Source organism: Archocentrus centrarchus, chromosome 7 (genome assembly GCF_007364275.1).
Source record: "Archocentrus centrarchus isolate MPI-CPG fArcCen1 chromosome 7, fArcCen1, whole genome shotgun sequence".
NCBI classification, from domain to species: Eukaryota; Metazoa; Chordata; class Actinopteri; order Cichliformes; family Cichlidae; genus Archocentrus; species Archocentrus centrarchus.
The window spans coordinates 22948934-22967184 of NC_044352.1; the positions used below are offsets into that span (position 1 = coordinate 22948934).

The 18251-nt window shown below is 40.0% G+C and overlaps 1 protein-coding gene across 1 annotated transcript; it reads right to left on the bottom strand.

The window, feature by feature from the left end:
- Positions 1–1075: 1075 nt before the first annotated feature.
- exosc10 (exosome component 10) lies at positions 1076–17811 on the bottom strand. The gene is made up of 25 exons (XM_030733605.1): positions 17629–17811; positions 16978–17114; positions 14821–14944; positions 14630–14734; positions 14295–14454; positions 14063–14171; positions 13899–13974; positions 13690–13800; positions 13438–13581; positions 11373–11563; positions 11104–11260; positions 10756–10904; positions 10544–10594; positions 10316–10427; positions 10140–10187; positions 9984–10059; positions 9789–9898; positions 9606–9698; positions 9445–9513; positions 9241–9346; positions 9085–9158; positions 6090–6270; positions 5877–5941; positions 1395–1471; positions 1076–1305 (listed from the first exon to the last, which is right to left on the bottom strand). Exons 1-25 carry the CDS (start codon positions 17749–17751, stop codon positions 1275–1277), a joined length of 2679 nt encoding a protein of 892 aa, XP_030589465.1. The 5' UTR covers positions 17752–17811; the 3' UTR covers positions 1076–1274.
- Between the last annotated feature and the right edge of the window lie 440 nt (positions 17812–18251).

Below are 18251 nucleotides of genomic sequence, written 5' to 3' on the forward strand. Positions count from 1 at the left end.
AGTCGGATGTTCACATATATGAACCTAAAATAGAAGCTTATATTTCAATTTTAATTATCCCAATGATTAATTATGCATTATTCAATTGCATACTGTTCAACAATGATGGCAAGAAAAGCAAAAAATTTAATGTATGGTCAAAGTATTTTTTTGTGTGTAATTTCTTTTTAACCTGTTTTAGCATGTATTATCTTACCTTTATTTGAAGATGAAGTCCATGCGCCAATCCTGCTGCTGGGACAGCACTGCCCCCTATCGGTACAGCACGTTAATTTCTGCCTCACCTGTGTATTTTCACCGTGCGTTTATGACCGATCACCAGGGGCGTGGTGGTACATACACACACAGTTGTTTTAATGCTGCTGAATAAATAGTGTTTTTATACTGCAAATAAAGTTCTCTTGTTTTAAAATTATGGTTTGTCCGCTGTACAATCGGATAAAAGGCCTCTCCAAACCAAACTCCCGGGCTGAATTTAAACCCCAGCCCACCCCTGGCCCCATCCTTAGTTTGAGCATGACTGGGGCATGGTCCGATATAGTAATCGGGTTTATATTACATTCACCCACTCTATGAGCATCTCCCCTTGATATCAGGACCATATCCAATCTAGAATAGCTACCATGGACTTGTGATATAAAGGTAAAATCCTTTTCTATGGGATGCAGATGGCACCAAATATCTAGTAAGACCAGTTCCTGCATCATAGCACTAAGGGTTGAGGATTTCCTGGATCACTGCAATGGAGCAATGCATTTTCTTCAATTGGTTAAATATTTTCCCTTTTAATTGGAGTGCTTATTCCCTTAACGTTATATGTAATGCAATTCAAGATTTTCATAGATCTGCTGACATTGTAATTATGGTTATAATTCCTGATTGTATATCAGATATCTTTTTAAGGTACAAGTAATTTACAGTTTTATAAGTAAACATATAGTTGTCCAGCACCAATCTCAATGAAAAATGAATATAGCATAGAACATATTAAGAAACAACTTCCACATACCCCACTGGATTTTCACTTTACTGTTGCACAAATTTGAAAAAAAAAAAAAAAAAAAAGGCAAGAAGGTTTACCTCTAAAAAATCTTTAATTAAGAGGTGTGCTAAGACATATTTACAGTGTGAACTGTTCCACAGATAGAAAAAGGTACTGTTAACTTCAAAATCAATTAAATTCTTGGCTGCACAACAAAGACAAAAAAGAGAAACACTGTTTCTGCAGGGTGAAAAACTTTTAAAACAAGAGAGAAAATAGGATCAAAGACAGCCTATCTTTTCGGCCAGTTATGCCGGAATCCTCTGTAAGGGGAAAAAAGGACAGAGTGGTTAATATATATGGCGTTGAATTAGCAGGGCCAAAGAAACCTCTGCACACTGAATATATTTACCTGTTGGATTTTCCAGGCAAGTACGACATGCTTCGGCTGCCAGTGCCAACTGTGTTTTTTTGTCCCTTAGGAGTTTTCTGTTAGACAAAATGCAGCAATTCATTATTAAATATGCATATATTTATATGTAGCTCAGTTAACCCTTTATTGACCAAGAATCATACAGGCCGCCAGGACTTATTTTGTAATTTTGGTTGTAAAATAGTCAAAAATCATACTATGATGTTCTGGGCCGTTTTTTTCAGAATAACTTCAGCTTTTAATATCTGGCAGCTAATTTACTTTACTATGTTTTAAGACAATGTAAGAGCAATTTTAAGTACAAAAAATCCCCCTAAAAACAGACTTTTCAGGATTTTGATGAACTAGAACAGGGGTATTCAAATAAAATTTAAAGAGGCCCTGTCAGACAAAATTTCATGAGGCCAAGGTCCGGAAATCCAACTATTTAATGTAATTATATATATATATATATATATACATATATATGTATATATATATATATATATGTATATATATGTGTGTGTGTGTGTGTGTGTGTGTGTGTGTGTGTGTGTGTGTGTGTGTGTGTGTGTGTATGTATATATCACTTCTCAGTACTTATGCTTTCTGGCTGCTGTTTTGGTCACTTTTGAATGCTGGTGGTGCCAGTACACCAGGAGACATGGAGGAGGGCAACAACCCAGCAGCAGGACCGCTACCTCCGCCTTTGTGCAAGGAGGAACAGGAGGAGCACTGCCAGAGCCCTGCAAAATGACCTCCAGCAGGCCACAAACTGACTCCATCAGGATGGTACGAGGGCCTGACATCCACAGATGGGGGTTGTGCTCACAGCCCAACACCGTGCAGGACGCTTGGCATTTGCCAGAGAACACCAGGATTGGCAAATACACCACTGGTGCTCTGTGCTCTTCACAGATGAAAGCAGGTTCACACTGAGCAAATGTGACAGATGTGACAGAGTCTGGAGACGCCATGGAGAGCGATCTGCTGCCTGCAACATCCTTCAGCATGACCGGTTTGGCAGTGGGTCAGTAATGGTGTGGGGTGGCATTTCTTTGGAGGGCCGCACAGCCCTCCATGTGCTCGCCAGGGGTAGCATGACTGCCATTAGGTACCGAGATGAGATCCTCAGACCCCTTGTGAGACCATATGCTGGTGCAGTTGGCCCTGGGTTCCTCCTAATGCAGGACACTGCTAGACCTCATGTGGCTGGAGTGTGTCAGCAGTTCCTGCAAGATGAAGGCACTGAAGCTATGGACTGGCCTGCCCAGTCCATAGCTTCAATAGCTTCCCCAGACCTGAATCCAATTGAGCACATCTGGGACATCATGTCTCGCTCCATCCACCAACATTACGTTGCACCACAAACTGTCCAGGAGTTGGCGGACGCTTTAGTCCAGGTCTGGGAGGAGATCCCTCAGGAGACCATCCGCCACCTCATCAGGAGCATGCCCAGGTGTTGTAGGGAGATCATACAGGCACGTGGAGGCCACACACAATACTGAGCCTCATTTTGACTTGTTTTAAGGACATTACATCAAAGTTGGATTAGCCTGTAGTGTGTTTTTCCACTTTAATTTTGTATGTGACTCCAAATCTAGGCCTCAATTGGTTAATAAATTTGATTTCCATTGATGTGTTTTGTGTGATTTTGTTGTCAGCACATTCAACTTTGTACAGAACAAAGTATTCAATGAGAATATTTCATTCATTCAGATCTAGGATGTGTTATTTGAGTGTTCCCTTTATTTCTTTGAGCAGTGTATATATATATCTATATATATATATATATATATATATATATATATATATATATCTATCTATATCTATCTATATCTATCTATATATATATATATATATATATATATATATATAAAATAAATAAATACACCAACCATAAATAATACATTTTTGTTTTTATGCTTAGCTTTAGTTTATCATACTGTGTCAGGTGCAAGAGTGACCATTGTGTAATAGAAACTCGACAAAAGATATTGTTTTAAAAATTGCATTCAACAACCCGCTGTTCACAAAATAGCAGCATTACGTGCTTAACGTGTGTAATATTAAAGACACACATGAACACCAACAGGGAGAAACAGAGAAAAACATGGACTCCAAAACACAAACTCTACAATAAAATTCAGTGTCAGTGCAGTACACGTGGTGTATAACATCAGTGCACAGCAAATCTTTGACAAAAACAAACTGAACTCTTTGAAGGAAGCAAATCTCAAATCCAGCTGCTTCCTGATGTTGTCACCACCTGAAGCTGCTTCTGTTTTGGAGCTAGCTCGCTAATTAGACATGCAGGGTCTTTGTGGCCTCTATACACAACCTACAGAAGTGTCCAACCTTGTGTCGCATTTATGCTTGTGTAGCTGGATTATGTGCTTTAATTACCTTGTGGTCACGTGCTGGTGTTTTTTTGGTCCTTGCTCTTTGTGCTCAGTTTTTTGGCTGCAATCATATTTGTCCCTGTTTTTTCACTTTTATTCCCTCGCATCCATTCTAACAGTTTCAGCAGTCTCACTCCAGGATTTTGCTGACATTTGTGAGTCCTTATATTGACGCTTTGATTATTATTCCTGATTGAATTTACCAGTAAGAGAATAACAAACACTGTGGTGAAATGTAACCGGAAACACACAAGGACTGAACAGGTTAATCACAGCCTTGACGGCTGCGTGGACTCCTTTATGGGATTCTGTTGCTTTCTCGGGACACCACTGCCAACACTTTGCGGACCAGCGCGGTGAGCACGTGCACGCACGCACAGTTGCCAAATGGCGCTCCCAGCTTTAACTGCTAGAGCGGAAAAAAATTATTTCATATCAATCCACAAGGGTTTTAAAGAAAACAACAAAAACGGTGGTCATTTTTTTTTTATCTATAATTTCAGTTAGTTTAGTAAACTCACAATATAGTTTTAGTTATGTTTTTTCCTTTTAATTATAGTTTTTTTATTTATTTCAGTTAAGTTAATTTCATTAGTTTTTAGTTTATTTAAGTTTTCGTTATTTCGGACATTTTTGTTAACTATAATAACCCTGTTTGTTACAAAGTTTGCCGGCCGGCAGGAACCGGCTTGGTGGTATCACGTGGTATGGCCAAATGCTTCATGTTTTACCACTACCATAAGGACTGTAAAAGCTGCGATGGTAAACCAGAAAGTGCTCAAGAAAATTTCAGTTTTGATATTAGCTTCAGGTCCGCATGAGACATGCGGACCCAGACCGAGGTCCACCTATTAGTGATCTCTGAAATTCAATGTGAACACAATATAAAACAACATAAACTTGAAATATGGACTGTAATAAATATGTGCAAAAAAGTTTTTGAGCCTTGCTTCCTCAGTTTAGCAAATATTTCCATTTGTATATTACAAGTGACCAGGCGTTTTGGGGCCTCTGTGGTAGGTTGCAAAGCAATTCCTATCCACCTGGACACAGATGCTCACATTGCAGTGGTCACACAGCCAGGGAGTTTTTTTATTTTATTTTCATGTTATTTCAAGTTAGAAAATATGTGAAAATCCCACTTTTCTGCTTCACCAAACCCCTCTCCCTCTGCTTGCGTTCGGTCAACGGGATACAATCCTGTACTGTGATTGCACTGTCGTTGCACATGCATTCCTGTGATGTACCATAATGTTCCGTAAAGCCCGTCTTCTCACGTTTCAGTAATGGTATGGATTTTCTCTCTAGCCCAAATGGTTGAGGAGTTATGGTAATGTCAGGCATACATAGGTTCAGACAGGGGCGGGGTGGCCATCGGGAGGTTCGGGACGTTTCCCGAACGGCCGGTCGTTTCCAGGCCGAACCGACCAGTGATCAGATTTCACACTGAGGTTCGGGTGTTCGAACCTCACTTAAACACACTAAACACTTAAACACCGAGCCTGCCCACCCGCTTTCTTCCGCTCTCATCCCCGGTCCTCGCTTCGGCCTTTGAGAGAGGCTACAGCGAGTTTTCTTACACAAGTTGGCAACAGTGGCCCAGATAACGGAGGAGGGCTGAACGTAACTAACAGTCGCACCCCACAGTGTTTCCGTTAAATTTGATATTCTAACATTAAACCATACGGGACAAAAATTGATCTATGTAATGAGGGTCAGGGCAAAGCATTAAAGTTATTAAAGTTCATTTGTAGTTCTAAACATATTTAGGGTGTTTTTTGTTCACTTTTTGTCTCTCCAAAGATGTTTTTCCTCTCTCCCTCAACCTCGACTGCAAGTACAGTATATGAACAATTATACAAATTAGGCGATGACGTAAAAGCAACGTATATTTTCAGCAGCGTAAAATTTCCCGTATTTTTAAATAGAAAATTTGACAGGTCTGAAGACATTAGACTGGGGCGGGGGGGACGATTACGACGACGATCGTATAAAAAGCCTCTCCAAAGCAAGCTCCTGGGCTGAATTTCAACCCCAGCCCGCCCCTGGGTTCAGACAGCTGTAACTTGTGAGTGCGTACCTTTTTCGTAAAATCATGGGCTTGCCGGTTTGGATCAAACTGTGTGTTATCCTTTGATGTGTTACCTGTCGAAGGTAGAGGAAGAGGGAAGAGGAAGGTAAAGGAGTGCACAGAGTTAAAATGAATTTTTTTATATTTTAAACCTGCAAATGAATGAAAAATAAGAAGTGGTTCACCTGGCATAATAAAAAAAAAAAAAAAAGATACACATACCAGCAAAGACTTTGAGGTCTGACTGACTGTAGTCGAAGGGCTTGAAGCTGTCTTGAGGAGTTACTTCTGTCTTCTGGGGATTCTCGGCAGATTTCATTAACTTCTTGCTTGGTTTGGGAGTCGTGTCTCCAGGCTCACTGGCGACCCTCTCTCTTTTCTTTCCACCACCTTTTGCAGATTCCTAATGAAATGGGTCAGTAACACTGCATTCAGTAAAATGCAAAGAATGATCATAATTTTTTTTTTTTTTTTTTAAATTCGGAAAGACATTCATTAATTACAGCTTTAGACATAAATAAAGATGGATGTAGAAAGTCCAGTTGATCTTGTTCACATTGCCTTTCTGGTGTTTTCTTTTATGACCAATGTCTATTCCAGTTCTGAACAACAACAAGTACTTGTACATATAATTAAGTACAGAATGTCAGTAGTTTTGCCACCTCTGCGAGCCAGTGAGTGTATGCATTTATGGTATATACCAGCTTACATAAGATCTGCCTTCTGACAAGTCACTTTGCTTGTCACAATGAACTCAGTGGAGAATTATACAATAATGTCAATCTCAAAATCAGGACCTTAAATCTGAAATTCAGAACTCATGATTTCAAATGTCAAAAATGGTGAGAAAATGTTGGTATCAATCACTGCTGACAGATGCAAGTATTCTACCTGATTTAACCTAACAATGAAGATTGCTATATAATTTTACCCCCGAAAAAGGGGTCTGGAATATGTCACATTAAAAGGTTCAAAATATCTTTAGAACAGATCTGAACTTTCACCCCAAAAAAAAAAAAAAAAAAAAAAACCTCTAACACTGCAACACAAGCAAGTCTCTATCTGCAGGGCACTTAGTTTTAAGCTCATAACAACACATTATTGCAGAAAATCCACATTATAACTTGAAACCTGTATTTCTTAATACGTTTAAAATGTTACATCAATGCTGACCTGCACCTATAGAAAATTATTTAATGGACATACAAAGGGGAAAGGGAAACCATAAAGTAATTAGCAAACTGTATGATGTATTCCTGTCTGTGAACATGCATGACTCCATAAACATAAAGCAGAAATGGGAGACTGAAATGAAGGAGACAATAGCAGAGGACACATGGGAGGAAATCTGTACGAGAGCACATTTGGCCACAAACTCTAATACATGGAGAGAATTCAAATGGAAAGTAATAATCAGATTCTTCAGAACACCAGCAATAACTGGTAAAATGGGTCCAACACAACCCAGCTCATGCTGGAGAAATTGTGGGACACAGAGTGCTAACCATACTCATATCTTCTGGTCTTGTCCTAAATTAAGTTTATTCTGGGAGGAGATATTTGATGCTCTTAAAGCAATTTTTAGAAGAGATGTCCCAAAAAAACCCCTAGTGGCAATATTGGGAGAAATACCTGAGGGAATGAATAGGAAGGCTGACAGATATCTTCTAAATATATTGCTCACAGCAGCATTGAAATGCATAACCATTAGATGGCTAAAACCAGAGCCCCCCACATATAACATATGGATCCAAAAAGTTTGGGATATTTTTTTAATGGAGGAAATCACATATTCTCTAAGGCTTCAAAAACCAAATTTTAATACACGGTGGAGCCCTGTCATGCCCCTATTAATACAGTAATATACCCAGAGGCCTGCCCCTTGCATGCACTGTACATTTTTGGAAAATACCATTGAGAACAAGAATGCATGACCCAACCTACCCCAGAGGAATTCAAAAAATTATCTTTTATTGTTGTTTTGTTTCTTCCTGCTCTGCTTTGTTTTTTTACCTCTCGTCACTTTACCTTTATTATTGTATTGTGTTCATTGCCATAATCTTTGACAACTCTATTGTTACCTTGCCTTCCTTCGCCAATTTCTAACGTGGAATGTTTACAACTGCAAGAGAAGAATGTAACTATGGAACAATGTCATTATTTGTGGCTAAAAATAAATAAAAATTAAGTTTAAAAAAAAAAAAAAAATGTTACATCAATGCTAAAACATTTTATTTTCCAAGCAATTAGTCTATCCATATTCAATTTTGCTCGGTAACAATTATTCTTTTTTTCATTTCACTGTTGGTGAACAACCCAATCACTGCACAAGCCTTTTGTAATATTATTCATAATCAGAGCAGCAGGAGCTTCCAAAAACCACTGAGCTTTCTTTCAAAGTGTAATTAGACAAGAGAACTTCACGGCCGAAGTGCCAGCTGAAACTGACAGCTAGCCGAAACAGCCAATATTTTGCTGAAGTTGGCAAGATGATGACTATTACTTTAAAGCGTTGCTGCCAACATTTCTGCCTATGATGCATGCCACCAGATGGTGCCAACGCGCTTGTCTGAGGGCACCAATTCAGCAGGGAGTGCCTTAAATCCAAGTTTTCACTGAATCAGTCATCACACAGAGGATTAGTGTGGTGCACGCCATTAGTGTTCGCTCAACCAAATGATGACAAAGCCTCAGATGGTGAACAGTAGAGGGGACAGAGTATTTAAAACAGAAGGAGGACACGGTATGGTGGCAAGAGTGTGTATGAGTAACCAGGTGGGTGCAAAGCAGTAATCCCAATAGATGGACCGACCAGTAAATGGGCTTTTGGGCAGAAAGGAGCTATTGTCACTCTCTGGGGGGTGGCCGTGGGGTGATAAGTAGAGGACAAGTCTCTTAATGCTTCAATCCCACGCTGTGGATTCTGGTTCCCCAGACACATCATGTGACAGACATAAATAATAAAAGGCCACTTGCTGGTGCTGCAGACCAGCAAAAGTGGTTTCCTTTCTTCTGAGTCACCATATTTATGTGCAGAAAAACCAAATGCATCATCAGAAAATGGCAGGGAGCAATGCAAAGGGTTAAACTGGCCATTAATTTACTGGTTTTAATATGTTCTTAAGTGAATATAACTCAGCTCTCACCCCATAGGGACACCAAAGCCCATCTGAGGTTGAAAGGAGAAAACGGCAGGAACAGAAAGTGAAGGACTCACCGCTACTTGCTGACGAACGGTGGCGACGTTCTTGAGAGACTCCTGATAACTCTGTTTAGTCTTTGTCCTTTCCTCTATGGAAATCAACATAAAAAACACAATGAGGAACTTGTGTGTGTGTGTGTGTGAGAATTTACAGCAAATTAACCCTGTTACCGGTCAGCTTCTTTGCCTTTTCCTTTGCTTCCTGTTTGGCTTTCTTCTTGGTCTCTAACTCCTTCTGTTGCTGTTCAATACTCTGCAGTTTCCACCTCTTACTTATCTGTCAAGGTGAGAAGTTGCAGTTATGAAAGTTCAAAACAGGGAGAAAGTAAAAAATGATAACAGGACATGGATCAGTGAATGGAACTCTTTGATTACCTCGAAGATTTTTGAAGATGGATCAAACTTGGCATTTTTGTTGATGTGCACATCACTGGAGGGTAAATACTGAAATCCAAAAGAAAGACAAAAATTACTGACCCCTTAAGTTCAATAAGGTACCACCAATACTGAGAGTATAATCTCTGTTTGGCTCTTACCATCCTAAAAGGGTTTTCAAAAGACTCAATAATACGTTTGGCTTTCATCTGAGCCGCTGAGCTTGACTCTTGGTCATTCTTTATTTCCACCTCCTTTAACAAAAAGCAGAGGTCTCGATTTACGCGCTGCACTTACACACAAATCCACTCACTCGCTGAAAAAAACTAAATGTTAATCTCTACCTCAAACAGTGTGATTGTAGCCGGTGCCACGAGACCGCTTGCTTTCTCTACATCCACGTCCATTTTGTGCTCATCCTCTGAGAAGAGCATCCCTTGTTTAACTGGCAGTTCTGAAAAATAAATCCATTAAAACCTAACAGGCTAAGATCCTTTATTACCCGTGTGACGCAAAACACGCACGAGTATGAAGCTTACCATCAGAGGAAATTTGGGGGAGATCGCTCACAGAAGCCCTGGATGTATCATGAGGACCAAACAACATGACCTCTGGCTGAAAACATAGTCACATTAATTTTCTCTTAATTTTCATTATTCATTCAACTTCTAAAAATCAGTGAGAATTAAGCCAACCTTTTTAACAGGCGTGAGTCCTTTCTTCTTCTGTGCAGCAATCTCAGCCTGTGTGAAATGCAGAAGATATTACAATTTTTGATTTTGGTAGCTCAAATCATAAGTGACATCCTCAACATTGAAACTATAATATTGAGGAAAAAAGAACCCGCACCCCCACCCCCATCTTTCCTCACCTTAAGGAGGGGCATTTCCCTGGCCTGCTGCACTAACAAATGGAGCTCGTTGATGTACTGCCTCACCAGGGGAGGAACAGGGTTACAGCAGGCAATGATGCCCTGCGGCTCCCTGAGTAGGTAAAGACAAATACTGAGCTGGAGGTTATGAATAAAAACATTAAATTCATCTAAACCAAAGTGAAAACAACAAGAACACACAAAAAAAGGGAAATCTAGTCAACTTACTTGGGCAACTCCTCAGAAATTTTGCTCATCATGTGAGTGGGCAGGACAAATCTAAACACATAGATGACACTGAATTAAAGCATGTTAGGACTTTGAAACCGTTAATCATTAGGGCTGCAAAATGTAGCTGGACAAAAAGGGTAAGTAAGAGAGGAAAAAAAGCTGCAGCAAATTTCCAGAACAAGAAGTCCATCCGTTTCCAGGCAGCCTACCCGGTGCTTTCATCTTCCTGCCTGGCCAGCTTGTCCCTCCAGGCAAACAGCAGTCTGAAGGCAGTGAGCTGCTGGGTATTAAAAGACTTTTTCTGCTTCCTCTGCAGCTCCAAATATGACTCCTCTGTGTAGATAGGCTTCACATATTTCTGTTTTTTTTTTTTTTTTGGGGGGGGGGGGGGGGGTGGAAAATCGTGACAAATGTCAGAAAATGTTGGAGATTATGGTGTGGAAATTTAAAAATTATAGAAGCATTAAAGACTCCAATGGAACTATTAGAATTGAATAGGACTATTAAAACTGATTTATAAATGTCACTTTAATCTTCATGGTGTATGAAGTGCACACCTTGAGGGAGATGCCTTTGCTTTTGTTCCACACACACTGCAGCAAGCCTGGCTGTCCATGGTTAAAGTCCAGCAGCTGTGCCCTCACACTGTCGTAGATGTATAGAAGGTAGTGGGTGTCTGTCCGGGCATACTGGACCATCTCATCAGGTAAGGGGCTACGTGGACAAATTGGGGGATAATTTTTATTTCCCCAAAACAACTGTAGACCACTTGAAGCCAAATGAAAAGTATAAAACTATGCAATGAATGACCAAGCTGTCTTCTTACCGAATCCTCCAGTCAGCCAGCTGGTAATGTTTGTCTGCGTCCACGTTACAGAAATGTTTCAGTAAGTGGTCGAGGGAATGCCTGGCCAGGTTGAGAGCCCGGCTTGCCTGATGTGTGTCAAAGAGGTTGACAATGTACAAGCCGAAGTCCCTCTGGAGCCACTCAATGTCAGAATCAGCACCGTGAAAAACCTGAGAACAAGAAAACAAAGAGCTGAAACCTCACTGGTGCAGAACCAGCTTATCTAATAAAAAATAATTAGACTCATTATATTAAAAAAGTGGAGACATGCTATGTAACATTTGGATCATTATCGCAAATCTTTCAGTCGTTCAAAGCCTACGCACCACACTTTTTTTCACAGGTGTCCTACAGTGAGTGAGTCATAACTGCTCCCACACACACCATGGGATGCCTGCCAACTTTATTGAACATGTTTGAAAATAATAAGGACACCTCAAACAAATTCAGACTCAGAGGGTTTTAACTTTAGAAACTTATCATTACACTGGTGAAGATTTTTTTTCAAAGGCTGCTATGTGATATAGCCTCAAGGAAGACATGCTCCCTTGAGGCTATTTTAAGTGCATTTTCAGGACTGAGAGCTGGGAAAGTGATGGAAAGATGCAACACAGCTTTACAAAACAGACAAGTGGGTAGATGACCACACTGCTTCTCTTTGAATATCTAATCTACTGCAGCAGATAACATTATAGGGATATAAATCATTCGTAGGTGGATACAAACACCAAAATTGGGATATAAACTTTTTTATGATTACTTTATTGATAAAGATCATTGGCCATTTGAAAAGTCCCAGGATGGTGGCCATTTTCATGAAGGCTGTCATCTTATTTTTCTATCATAAGGTGATAGAAAAATCAAAATTTTCAGATAAAGTAACCAAGACTTTCCTTTTTGAATAATCTTCATGTCAAATCATACACTTTTAACCAAGCAGAAGTCAACTTTAGAATTCTAGTCTGAAATTACTTTGTTTTGATTGTTTGATTTTTTTTTTATATAATTTGAAATTTTATGTGTTGTATAGTAGTACAAATAGAACTAATTGTTACAGTCATATCTCCTGGACGGACCCCTTATAGGCCTGTCTGCTGACCCAGTTCTTGTCTATGGCCCTCAAAAGTATTGTTTTTAAGGTGGCTCAGAATTTAGAGTAGGTTCTCTGCTATTCAGAAGGTCAGCGGTTCAAGCCCTAGCTCCACCATCTAGGTAAGAGTAAAAAGTACCATATGAACTACACTCCATTTACCATGAACTAACGTAGGAGAAGGCAGAACACTGACTAACCTTACAAACTTAATGGTGTAGTTTGATTTGTCACATGAGTAAGCCAGTATTCCAAATAACTGGGCAACACAGTGGTGCACTGGTCACCTCGCAGCAAGACTATTCTAGGTTTGAGCCTGTCAGGTTAACTGGCCATCCTGAAGTGGCTGCTGGTGTGACAGGAAATAATTTTCTGTCTCTGTGTGTTAGCCTGTTACAAAATAAGGAGCTTGAAAAAGAAAAAAAATAAATGGATGACAGGATGTGCCAGCAAGCGAAAGCTGAGCCAAGGGCAAACAAGTCTCCATGAACAGAACACATGAAATTCATTGAATTGCACAGAAAGAATTTAGCACAGGGAGACTGTTAACTGGCTGAACCCAACTGTAGTCGTGCTACCAAAGGGGTAAAAATGAATCCTCGACCTGTGTGACACAGTGGAGCTGTAATTGTCTTCGGACCACAAGAGCAACATGTAACATGCAGTATATGAGACAAAAATGCAAAATTGGGCTCTAAAAATACACTTTTTGTCAGTTATCTGCTGCACTGATTATAAGAGAAAGCACCAGAATAATCTGTCACACTTGTCCAACAAATTCAGTTTGACGATTAAAAAAAAAAAAAAAAAAAAAAAAAAAAAAAAAAAAATTCTATTAAAACAGCCACTGACTGTGTAGCTGTCCACATCAAAACAAATCTAAGCAGACGCGTAATCTCATCTGCTCTTTCGAGAGCATACAGATAGAAAATGACTAAGGAGCGTCTCCATTACCTTGACAATGGAGGGGTCAGTGAATGCCTCATTCAGGATATACATCTCGCTGCGGAGCTCCAAGGTGTCGATAATGAAGTCCTCCTCTCTTGTGGAGATCTGCATCAGGCAGGTGAGACCGAGGAAACTTCTGTAGGAATGATGCTGCGATGAAGAGGAAAGAAGAACGTGAACAACAAAAATTGTCTGAAAATGTCCAAATGAAGGAATTCATGATCCAAAATTTCAACATTACATAGATGATTTTTATACCTCCAGGTCCACTGCGAACTCAGACAATTTGCAGAGCTTCTCATTCAGAGCAACCAAATCCTCCAGCGTATCAATAAATGACAATTTTGTCTCAGCTACTGGTTTGTACATCTGAAAAGAAGCCACAGATTAGACAGAAGCCTAACCAGCAGTGACAGTATCATATTATAGGCTCCATATGTTACACAGTGTACAGTACAGTAGATTACCTGAGGCTCTGGCTTAGACAGAAGACTTTCAGGTATTGTATGATGGTCCAGTTCATATTGGTATGGGTGTGCAAACCTACATGGATCAAAAATCACAAGATTAGTTGTACAATGAGAAACTGAACAAGACATAATACGAATATTAAACAAGGTACAGGTCTTACATGTCATCAACATGTTCCTGAGTTCTTTGCTGGTGGATGAAGTCAGCCAGGGCAGCAGGGACATCAAGGTCCTCAGGCCTCTCTTTACGCATCTGTTTGTTGGTAAAATCTACAAATTGAGAGCAAGAAAGCTAATAAGCTGAACATGTTAAAGCATTAACACTGTCATCAAAAATTAACATAAGAAAACAAAAGCATGGGGAAGAATATGAAAGTAAAAAGCATGTCTTACAAGATGGAAGTGGCTTTACTGCATTGGGCTTGATGAAGATCTTGGGTATAAAAGGTGTGTTGCTGTTGTCAACTTTCTCTTTGAATTTCAGCTGAGGCCTTGTGATGTTCTTGGCATGAAGCAGTCGAAATGTCTCAGAACGACTGCTGGCCTTGGACCCCTGATCAATAAAAGCAATTATTATTAAAAAAAAAAAAGTGTGGTGAAGAGATATTACCATTTATTACTTTAAAAAAACTTGGCGATTTAAGAAATGAATGCCAGCACTGGCACATATTGTTTCTTCTCGAATGCAGCCCAAAGCAGGGTAAGAGCAGAGAGGTTAATTATCCAACCTTGCGATTCCAGCTGGAAACGACAATTTTTGGAGGCTGGAAACCTGCAGGCATGACAGGCTGCTGGCTCCTGTTCACCCCATCAGCTTCATCAAGAAGAATCCCCTGGAAATCAGACATGAGAGCTCAGGGTGAGTTTGCAAAGACTTTCTGTATTGAAACCCGTTCAACACCAAAGCTGCAGGTCATACCACTCTTTCCAGGATAACGTCATTTGAGTCCACAACCAAGTCAAACCTCTCCTCCAGCCCCGTCAGCTTGTTCCGGTCTTTCATGTGAGATCTGCATCCGTGGTGTTGCATTATCTGACTCATACTAACACAGAGACACAATGAAAATAATACACTTTGCTTATTGATGCACAACTAGTGACAGGTTAGTTATTCAGTAAAACAACTCATCTGCATGCGTGTCAAAGGGTACATCCACACCAAAGCCCTGAGGGAGCCTTTTGGAAACCTTTGCTGACCCCTGTTTAGTTTGAAAACTGCTGCCTTGTGTTTTAGCCTAGAGGTGCAGCAATGAAGAGTTTCTAATAATGATGAGGTAGCCAGCCATGAAGGCATCCTGAATGGGTCTTATCAGTTACTAAGGCTCACACATCTTTTGTTTATGCTGCTTTATTTTTAATTACTACTGAGCTTTCGCTCTTCTTGTGTAACCAGTCCCCATGTCATAACCACTTAATACTGGTGTGTTACTTTCAGATATGATTCTAACCCGCCATCTGGTCTTGTTAACCCAGTGGTATTTAATTTAAGCACCACACATATAGTATGTGCAAAAGTCTCGAGCCACCCCTCATTTCTTTATTTGCTTTCAGGGAGCAGACTTTCTTGTAATTTTTTAAGAGTGGTCTAGAACAATAGTTCTCTGGGCTTTCTGGAGGTCTTTCAAAGCTTTTCTTTGAACATTGGCTACTTTTTCACTCATTTTCAGTCAAGTCCTTGTACCTGACCCTTTTCAGAGGAATGGTTTTTGTTAAACCACTTAACACTGACCTATGAATCACTCAAGCCTAAAAAAGGCACCTAAGTTAAGGAATAAACCAGCGTTGTGTATACACAGACAACTTGGCAAAGAGCCAATGGTACCTTGAGGCACTAGAGGTGCCTCAGGTTAGTAGCATCCTGTTTTGAAAAGACACCATTTATTCCCATTTCTTTAGCTTGGTCTATGAAAAATGCCAATGATAACACAGTTTGACAGGCATAAAACAGTATTTTTTATGCAACAAGGGGATTCCCAGCAGGCTATTAGCCAAAAGCTTTGCATATCCTGGCATGATATGCAGTGTGTCTTTAAAAAAAATTATAAAGAAACTAGACAAATGGTGGCTCAAAGAAGAAGTGGCAGGTCTAAAAAAAAAAAAACTATCTACAGCGAGTGAACAGTGCAAAAGTCACATCCTTAAGAAATAGGAAAAAGACCTGAGAGATGCATCTGGACCTTGAGTTGATCCATCTACTGTTCACTTAAATCTCATCAGAAATTGACTTAATGGATAGGTTGGCACAAAGCCATTCTTAAGGAAGGGGTGAAGTATACCCCATTGGTGGAAAAGCTAAATTACACAAAAACTAAACTGAAAATCTGTGACAACAGGTGTTATACATTCAGCATCTACAGCCACCTGTAAAACACAGTGTATGCTCTGTCACAAAACAAAAGGCAGCTGTCATCCAAAGAAGAGCTTTTAATGTCCTTCAAGAAGCCTGGAGAACTATTCCTACAGACTACCAAAAGAAATGACAAGAAAGCTGCCTGAGAGAGTTCAGGCTGAATGAAGGTGATCATACCAAATATTGACTTTTAAGCTGGTTGGGATTATACAAACTCTGTTGTTGCCTTTTTTTTTTTTTTTTTTTTTTTAACTGTATTTCCATTTATTTGAGCAAATTGCAGTAAACAGCTGCACATTTCCCTAAAAACATAAGGAGGAATGAGGGGTGGCTCAAGACTTTTGCCAAGTACTGTGTAAAAATAATGATGTCATATGCATTTGAAGGCAAGAGGGTATAGATGGAAATCATTTTTGAAAATGAGTTAATATAATAGCTTATGGTCTAAAAAAATAATAATATTAACATTGCCTAATTATAATTAAGAACTGTTTTCATTATGTGTGCAGAGCATAATCAGGCAGTGTGCTATTGCAGAAACACTCCTCAAAGTAAGACCCACCAGGACTACACCTGACAAACTATTAATTCACGTTTCACTGAATGCACTGTTGAACCCGTCAGCTGCATCGGCTTTGAAGTAAATGACCAAGAGGAGGAAACTTCCGGACAGAGGCTGAAGCCTGTCTGTGCTCTAACTTAAAGAAAACACATTAAATGTCTCACCAGTGCAGGAGCTTATCTCCTTGACTTTCACAGAACTCCTGGAAGCCCGGGAAGCTCCGATAGAAATCATACTCATCCCCAGCTTGAGGTAGGCCAGCAGATGCTTTGGTGGCTGATAATACAGCACCAAATCCATGCTGTACAGAAAAGAAAGGCTCATTTTCAATATAATGAAATTGAGTACAATTAAAGATAAAAGGCAGGAGAACACAAATATTTATTATTACTTATTATTACACCATGTTGAGGGTTTAAAACAATAAGAGTTTTCCTCTCCAGGGAACAGTACAGTAGCATCGATATAGTTCTTATTCTATAGTTGACTGAATGAAACCAACTAAACTGGGACTTTAAAACGGTCTATGGTTGGTCGCAGGAGATTTGCAATTCAGGATACGGGACTGCTGCCACTGTTCGTGTGTGACTTGTAGCACTACCTGATAATAACAGTTTAACTTTTACGGGTTTTTTGTTGTTTTTTTAACGAATTAGCAAAGAGACTTCGCACTCGCCTTTACCTTACAATAACCTGTATAAAAGTCAACATGAGAACTCTCCCCACAGTCAGTTGTGTATGTTTCCATCCGGCCAACGGGCTCATCCACGTTGCTTTCTCGCCTGCTAGCTTGCAGTCCGGATTTGTTTACTTACTTTAACAAAGGCGTCAACATCTTTGAATCCAGGACACAACTCGTTTTTGTCATCGTCGTTTGTGTCCAAATTACTCTTTTGAGGGTCACCGCTCGTTAAATCTTTACTCTTTAAAGAAGTCATCGTTTAATTTGATGCTGTGTACATGTGTGCAGCCTGAAACTACTCCTTTCCTCGATGTTTCTGCTGAGCAACAGAGGAGGAGGCCGAGGGATAGACAGCGCCACCTAACGGTGCGGAGGGAATGGAAGGGCCGCTAAATGTACACAGCAAATATTTTTCCTGTGTTGGAAATGCTGGCTATATAACTGTGGCTTGCCATAACTTTCACCTAAATTCCTCTATTTTGCTTTTTTATTTTCGCACAATATAGATTTTCTTTGTTTTAAGGTTAACCTCTGCCTCTAAGACTACGAACTGAATCCACATTGGTGATGAATCATAACATAACTGCATATTCAGCCTCTGGTCCTCAGTGTACCTGTTAGGTGCAGTCCCACTGCAGACACAGCCTCATGTCCACTTTATTGACTCACCCCAGAGAGATGCACCGGGATGCTGGTACCATTAGGGGGCAGTATTGACATTTGCAATCTGCGGCCACAATGCCACAGCATCTGCTG